The following is an 8772-nucleotide window of genomic DNA, read 5'->3' as shown; positions in this document are numbered from 1 at the left end:
AAAACAAATAAGTGCAGCATTAACAGCGTGAGAGAAAAATCGATGGTAGAAGTAACAGACGTCTTTAGCAGTTATACCTTATGTTGTATGGCAATTTTTACAATAAAGCTTCTGACATTATTGTATTTTTTGCTTTCTTCTAACCTGACAGGATGTACTCATATTAGATCTATATGAATTACCGCTTCAGAAAGAAAAAAGAAAAAGGTAGACAGGAAGAGCAGAGACAGAGATGCTACTGCCAACACTAGCAACATGCCGAGGTTACAGGATTGCAGCAACTTATTGTGCAATCTCACTCTAAACATTAGGAAAATAAAAAGATCACAAGCAACTGCAACTGGACTCGTGCTTGGACATCACCATTAGTGGCCACCGCTTCCACATCCACACCAATGAGGGTCAGACCGGACCCCTCAGGCTTTTGCTCGGCGATGCGGTCCAACTTCCTATGAATGTAGATCAGATTTATAAGACATGTACCCAGGTCCTTAATTCAATGTACTTGGGTTTAGATTAGCTCAGTTTGGGTCAGCTCTGACCAATCTAAAGGAGACAAACAGGATCCCTTTTGCCGCATGGCGGCATATGCCCTGGTAGGATCTTAGCCATTGCCGAACAGTTACATAGTTACATTAGACTTTAACCGTCAACCGTTTTGGGCACAGACGGTCAACGCTGTTTGACGTCAAGTTCGCTGGACCACGTTTTCCTCCGTGGGAGCTCCAGTACAGCTTATGCGAAAGTTCAGTGCACGAGCCGTTTTTAAATCTGAATCGACCATTAGATGCAGTTCTTAGTGGAGTTCGATCTGACGCGATCAAAAACAGAGGCCCGTGGGATCAAAAACATTTTTTTTTTTAAGAATCAAAAAAAAATCTAAACCAAATCTACAGGACGGTTCTGCAGGTCAGCAGCTGTCAGCCATGACGTCTTTTTTTATATTTTTGATGAAAATGACAAAGTACAATTTGTCAAATCAAGAAAAAATAAAAAAATAGAACGGTCACATCATGAACGTGGCGACAGAATTATTTTTGAACCGCTCCTCTAATCGTTGTCATTACGTATCAAAAGTTATTGCTTATAGGAGCAGAAGATCAGCATTGGAGCTTCCTCCATCCTGCCATGGCCAGTTATCCCCTTCGCTCTTGTGCCCCCATTCCGTTCAAGGTTATAGAAGAACAGGAGGACCACCCTTCTCCACGGCGTATTGAAGATTACGATGACTTCATCTCAACTCTCCCTCTGGAGAAAGGATGGGTTCCTTCCAGAAAATACCAAGGCTTCTGGTACCCGGAGGGCTTTCTCCTGGGCGCCATGGCCATCCAGCAGCGCTTCAAGGCACGTCCCGACGACATCTTCCTTATATCCTTCCCCAAATCCGGCACCACCTGGCTGAAAGCCCTCGCCTTCGCCACCATGACCCGAAAACAGTACCCTCTGGCTCGCCACCCTCTCCTAAGCCTGAACCCTCACGACTGCGTTGCTTACATGGATGAACTCTTCGCCATCGGCCAAGCCTCCAAAGTTGAAGCCTTGCCTTCACCGAGGATCCTCGCCACCCACATGCCTTACTCCTGGCTCCCGGACTCGGTCGCGGGCTCCGGCTGCAGGATTATCTATATTGCCCGGGACCCCAAGGATGCCTTGGTCTCCTATTGGCACTTCATCATGGAGAGGTCGAGATCTCCGGAGATGAAGAAAATTCCATTTATGGAGGCCTTTGAGACTTTCTGCGAGGGGAAGGTTCCGTTTGGGCCCATATGGGACCATTCGTTGGAGTATTGGAGGGAGAGCTTAAAGAGGACCGAGAAGGTGTTGTTCCTCAGGTATGAGGGGTTGTTGGAGGATCCGGTGGCGAACGTGAAGAGGTTGGCGGAGTTCGTGGGGTGTCCGTTCTCCGAAGAGGAGCAGGAGGGAGGGATGGTGGAGGAGATTGTAAGGTTGTGCAGCATTGAGAACATGAAGAGCTTGGAGGTGAATAAGGACGGGAAACACGGGCCGATTTATCCAGTTGCCAAATCCTCGTTCTTCAGGAAAGGAACCAAGGGCGATTGGAGGAATCATATGAGTCTGGAGATGGCTCGGAGGTTGGACGTCATCATCGAGGAAAAGCTTCAGGGATCTGGTTTGACCGGTTGGAGCTCCCAAGCTTAGGGGGATTAGAAGCTGCAGCGGGCGATTCCACAGCTCGTGGGATGTGATTTTTCTTCCAAGTGCGTCCTTGTAAACTTCGTTAATCTTTTCTTAGAAAAGATTAAAAGCAAAGTATGCCTTCATCATATTTTATGATCTCAATGAAATGCCATGGAACTTACCAATCTTTTTTCTTTTTTTATAAATTTACCGATCTTCTTCTGCAACCTCCTCTTCTTCTTTTTCTATTGAAAAAAAAAAAAAATCCTAACTTCATGCCCCAACCTAAATGAGCAGAGGCGGTGCAGGGAAGGAAAAAAAAACATAAAAAACATTTTATATATCTGCTTTTGCATGTTCGTCTAATTTTGGGATTATAATTGGAAGGAAGGTGAAGATAAAAAAGAACTTTCACTTAATCTTTCCTTGAATGGAATTCTTCAAAAGGTTGTAAAGGATTTGCGCAAAAATAAGTTAAAGTTATTTCGCAATACTAGATGGTTTGCACTCCTCTCTTAAGAAATTTATTAGCTAGGGGTTTATAACTTCCATTGCAAAGGAATGGCATTCTTGTCGTGTGCCGATACCTCATGTATTATATTAAGGCACTGTTCTAGAGCCCATACAGTCATGTCACATGGCTAGGCCCCCACCACCCGCATTTCTCCTATATTCTATACCATTCGCAATAGAACCGAAAAAATAAAAAAAATGGTATAGCTGAAAACATAACATTACTTCTAAATACCTGAGATGTTTTGGATGTTTCAAAATATCTTGAATATTTTTGTTCTTGTCCATCTAGAAGACTAGAACTCGCAATTATATGCCTATATCTATTGGAATTATTGCCATTGCACATATGAATGGTCGCTATTTTTATTGGATGTTCGCTATCGTGGTTCAGTTAACTAGGCTATCATAAAAACTCTTCTCTTAATAAGTGATTTCCCTTTATTCGGAAATATGATTCTCTCTATACTTTTTTCTCTCGAAATGCCCTTTCTATTTCTCTCCCTCTTCTTTTTCTGAAAAATATAACCATATATTTATTCTTGAAGCAAAGATTTACCGAAAGCAATTCAATCTAACTTTTGTACTCGAGAGCATGTCCTTGCAAATGTGCCGCTATAGTTGAATCCTGGAGGGTAAACGTGTTGAAATCCTTTGCATCGAGTCGCTGATCCAGAGAATGCAAAATCTACCTTTAAGGACAATGCGATTTGCATGCCTTTATAACTAAGTTTTTCTTTCTTTCTGCATGCCTATCTATCTTTAAGGACAATGCGATTTGCATGCCTTTATAACTAAGTTTTTCTTCCTTTCTGCATGCCTACTTTAGCATTGTTGGGCATGTTTGGTACCCGTCTGACTTCTTTTGATAAAATAGTATTGTTTTTGCAAGCATTCCATCCTCCCGTTCTCTCGGGAAAAATAAAGTTAAAAATAAAAAATTATAAAATCATAAGAAACTATATGGAAAATGGTTAGTACCAAATTAATAAGGTTTGGAGGTAAAGGCTACCCACCGATGTGCAAGGCCGCTTGTGGGAATAATTGCTGCTCATATTCCTTGTCTTAGGAGTTAAAATCAGTCTAAAACTTCTTTTCTTTGCTATTGATATCTATTAGCATGATAAGATGTATATGGTGCCGAAATTTATTGACCTCTTGCCATAAACTTGTCGTTCTGTTGGGGAAAAAAAAAACGAAAACAAAAACACCAAGAGCCTTGAAAAGACTAACCGCCAGCGTCACCAAAAAGGAGGAGGACCAAGTAGTTGGACGGGGTATAATAACCAGGTTAAAAACCTGCCCTTACCTAATCCAACGTGCGTTGTTTGGGAAGCAACAGGTCAGGATTAATAGATGAAATTAGGGGTTTCTTTGCTTTTTCCAGACTCACAAGGTAAATAACGTAGCATGTCAGTTATGGGGATATGTATGTCCAACAACATTCTGTGTTGCTACCGAACTATTATAAATAAATAAAAACTAAGGGATAAGACTGGAGATACATTGCTCTCATTAATTCTGTTCTAGATTTAGAACACCGGCAGCTAGATCAGGCTTGTGAATTGAGTTGAAAGTGACCTTCGGCGGAATCGAAGGAGGAATCGAACCGAAGAAGTAGAAGACTCCCTGGCACATGTGCCAAGCACGTGTTGTGGCCCATTGACCGGTCCAGGCCCAAAAATATGGATCCTTACATGCCTGATGAGCCAAGGTTCAGCCCTAAGCCCCACCCCTCTTGCTTCGGCTCTCTCTCTTCCTTTTTTTTCTTAACCTCTCCCCCCCCCCTCTCTCTCTCTCCCTGCTAATTTTTTTTTTTTTTGGCTTAAGCAAGCAGTTCATATCACTCGGGTACGAACACATCTAATAGAAAACAAAATGCTCCGGAGTGCCCTAGGCAACTCTACCTCAGTCGTCCACAGTATATCTCCCGCGTGGTTGGCTGCATAAGCAGCAACCTAGTTCGCGGCCTCGTTTGCCTCTCTATATACATGTTTGGCCTGCAAGGCCACCCCATCACTAGCTATCTTCCAAATATCTCTGGTTAGGGGGTGGTCCGACCCCATCCCGGTCGAGCCCCCTGGATCCATTCAATCACTGTGGCCGAGTCATCTCCCCTTACTATTCGTCTGAACGCCTTCTCTCTCTCTCTCTCTCTCTCTCTCTCTCTCCCCTCCTTCTCTCTTATATTTATCTTCTCCCACTCTCTTGTTTCCCCAGTATCTGCTAATTAAAGGAGTGCCACATGGGTCTAATCCTCGATCCAATACTTAAGCTTGTTAGATTACGAGAACATAATGGGTGATTTCAGAGCCGGGCCTGATGTATGTCATGGCCTTACTAGTCGTACGGGTCCCCAATTAAGGATTTTAGGGTCAAGTAGGATATAGGCCACGGGTTATTAAGTAGAAGCCACTCCGTGAGTACAACATGGGTTCAGAAGTTCAGGCCAGTCCTCCACTTAATAACTGGCTTTTGTGCTATGACTTCATGATAGGGCGAAGCTTTGACATATTTTTTTAAAAAGAAAAGTTAATGTTGTTGGAACCATGTTGGGCCAATCGGGCTCTGGGTCAGACCCATCCATGCTCCATGCTGGGCTTGAATCAACTTTGTGTTCGAGTCTGGAAACACTACCCGTGCCAGCTAGGCTTGGAGTCCAAAATGTTTTCTCGAGCCTAGACCTGGGCATGAGGAAATCTTTCTCCAGCTCAACCTAGTTCCAACCATACTTGCAAAGGACAAAATAAAACTTTTATTCTCAAAAAAGATCAAAGCATATAATTCAATATGAAGAATAAACTTGCGGACAGTTCACATCCTAGAATGCTTGGTAGGAGGATAAGTTTAGAAGGTTTAGACATATAAACTTGCTGCTGCTTGGGATAAAGAAATAGAAAGAAGAGAAGGGATAAGGGAGGGAATAATTTCTCACGTCCGCTTAATTGGAACCCTCCATCTAATGCCACTCCAGCCAGGCTTACTATAGCGATCCGATCGAGACCTGGCAATCCCGGTCTACAAGAATATGCAGGGTTTTAAACACTGCGTCGTTGCAACATTATTATAACAATCTAATCCAAATACATCGGTGGGAATTAATCAGAATATAAAATATACAAGAATTCAGAAGAAACATCTGTTATAGAAGTCCGCAATATAACTCCTATATCGTTGACCATATATGACGCTATCTAGTCCGTAGTACTATTTATTTCTCTATAAACATGTGACAACTCATACGAACATAGAGTAGCTCCCATTCTCCAGCAATTCCGTAACAGAGAGTGAAATTTGGTGTCTGTGGTAAATGATCTTGATAACCGCCTAATAACCATGAAAGAGTCCTCCTCAATAATAATTTGAGAAGCTCTCAACCATTATTTAACATATGAGAAGCTCTCAACCATTTTTTAACATATATCAAACCTTTCCATGCAGCATGTAACTTTGGCATCCGAACCATAGTCTCGAATGATCTGACACAACCTGCTGAAACTAGTGCATCACTTACACTTCTTGTTACCAAGCTAGCTCCACCAAAATCATCTCTATTTTAAACACTACTATCAAAGTTAATCTTGATGAAACAAGAGGTGGTGGATACCAAGAAAAATATATCATATAAGGAAGCGTAAAATCTGCTAGGTAGGAAACACAATTGCTCCAGTTGTCATAGATCTCTTTGGGGCAGCTGTTTATATACGCTCATGGCCTCAGGTAGAAACTCTTATAAAAATTATTCTGGGACTCCAAAAAATACTTTGAAACATATTGGCCAACCTTATCTAATAAGTAATATAAGACCTCATAACAACCCCACTATATTGGTTACTTTTAGAAGGGCTATATTTAATATTCCAAAGGAAAGCATCAATAGAACAAGTTGGAATAGCATTAAATCTATGGTATCCTTACCAAAATCTCTTGGCTCATCTCATTATTTATGAGCGATTTAATTTGCAAGGCATGATCATCATCAACACAACTATCTAGTAAAAAGAACAAAAGGAGTATGGGTGATCATGGATTGTTCCTTACCCCTCTCCCTCCAGTGGTTCACTTCCATTTAATATCATAGTAGTTTTTTTTTAATTAAAACAAGAAAAAAGGGTGGACAACTCTACTGCAAGTCGACCCTCGAGGATTATGATGATGACAACCTCCCATCTCTTCCAGTAAAGGTCGCAACTGCTCCTGAAGGAGACAAATGCAAATAATGACAATCTCAAAGCAGACTGCAATTTGGAAGTCGGGTTTGGCTTCCGAAATTATGATTATGCTATGGTGGGTTACCATGCATAAATGCCAGCAGAAGAGCATGAGGACCAAGACAGTTTGGCAATCATGGGTCCATGCTCGTCTCCATCTTTCTTTCAAAGAAATTTATTTATGATAGCTCTCCAGGTGGTCCAAACCATTTTAGACCATTCGAACCTGGCCCAGCCCTACATGCTTGTTGTGATGTCATTTTCTTTTAGGAAATCGGTGAAGCCACCATCATTTCATCAAGATCACAAAATGATTATAAAGTTGTTGATAAGCAATAGGCATGTAAATCACTTTGGAGGCTGATTTATATTCTAATTATGAATAAAACTTTTAGCGTCCGAACCATATCAATACCTGTATTTGTATCTGCTAAAAAAAACCAATTATGATATGGATGTAATGATGCTCAATACATATTCAAATAGAAAATTCATCATGTCATGAGCGGTTTGGCCCATGTCATTAATTTTGACACGCAGGCAAAATATATGTGAAGATTTGCAGGTCGTCGTGCGTGTCTCTCGTCCACAAAAATGGACCAAATACATTGAGACATGAACGGGACTTGTTAGCAAATGAGCTGTTGGATAATAATTGCTTGATCCATCATGAGATTGGGACAATAAATATATATTTCGAATCATGCACTCCACTTGGGTCCACCGTCTTTTTCGTTGTGCATGGCGAAGTCATCAGAAGTGAGACCACTTCTTTATAATTGTCCTGTTGTCCGTTACAAAGCCTTCGTGTTATAATATGCGCCATTTGATCTCGTGAAATGACCTTTTACCTATTTTTACTAAATTATACTGAGGATGCGACATTTCAAACAACTCTGAGGGACACTAGGATAGTAAAAAAAGGCAATATAATAAATATAATTTATAAATTATTAAAGTTAACAAAAATGACCGATCATTTATTTTGGGCCACAATAAAACAATCCTACCGTTCCAACAAGGACCATCTTAAATTATCAATTATTAAGATTGTACTTATAAATTACAGATTATAGTCCGGTTAAACACCATACTGTACCTAATTGGATGATATAGAATATACAATATCATATCGGCTAGGTACCTGTATATAATATGGATGGCGTATTAATTTTCGGTATGCCGAATCGATGCAGTACTATACTAGTATAGCATTAACATATTAGCAGTATAGGCTCCAATACTGAAACGGTGTATCTTAACTTAGGTGCTGCATAAAAATCTTCGAAGCATGAATTTGAGAATTTATAATGTTGTTTCTATATAAAAAAAACGCATAGTGCTCCAAATTTGTTGGCACTAGCTTTATAAAAAATATAAATGCTTCTATAATTAAGTAGAATCAGTAGGTTAAAAATAATTGATGTCCAGTTTTTATCAAATCTCTCTTTGGTCCCTCCTTCAAACTCTTCGAACCAGATGACGTAGTAGTCTGGCATTCGGTGGGTGGTTGAGCAAAGTAATTTTGCATCATCCTACCAAGCCAGCTTCAAACAATTTCACTAATTGAATCAAAAGATGCATGGCATTATGGACTAACTATATTATATTGATTGCCCTGTCATGAAAAGAAATATGATAATGAAAAGGAATTAATATGTAGATGTGAACTGGATTGAATATACAAAGACTTTGGGCTTATCTTATTACTATAGCAAATTCCGTCGTGGGCTAAAAATATGATATTTTGGTAAACCTCATTATGGATGGAAAATAAGAAACTATAACAAGCTCCGTCCTATAATAGAAATATAAAACTATGGCAGATCCGTCCATTTAATATCACTATAAATTAATATTTTTGATATAACTTTTTAGTCCTCTTTTTTTTTTTAAAAAAAAAAAGAGC

General features: G+C 40.2%; 1 protein-coding gene across 1 annotated transcript; it reads left to right on the top strand.

Annotated features, from left to right (window-relative positions):
- Positions 1 to 1105: 1105 nt before the first annotated feature.
- LOC103707562 (flavonol 4'-sulfotransferase-like) lies at positions 1106 to 2334 on the top strand. The gene has a single exon (XM_008792095.3). It carries the CDS (start codon positions 1129 to 1131, stop codon positions 2158 to 2160), a length of 1032 nt encoding a protein of 343 aa, XP_008790317.2. The 5' UTR covers positions 1106 to 1128; the 3' UTR covers positions 2161 to 2334.
- Positions 2335 to 8772: the final 6438 nt, after the last annotated feature.

Source organism: Phoenix dactylifera, chromosome 6, assembly GCF_009389715.1.
Source record: "Phoenix dactylifera cultivar Barhee BC4 chromosome 6, palm_55x_up_171113_PBpolish2nd_filt_p, whole genome shotgun sequence".
NCBI classification, from domain to species: Eukaryota; Viridiplantae; Streptophyta; class Magnoliopsida; order Arecales; family Arecaceae; genus Phoenix; species Phoenix dactylifera.
The sequence above is the reverse complement of the archived record's forward strand: the minus strand, read 5'-3'. Positions and strand labels throughout refer to the sequence as shown.

Coding starts and splice junctions, on each gene's coding strand:
- LOC103707562 (XM_008792095.3), top strand. CDS start 1,129: ATGGCCAGTTATCCCCTTCGCTCTTGTGCCCCCATTCCGTTCAAGGTT.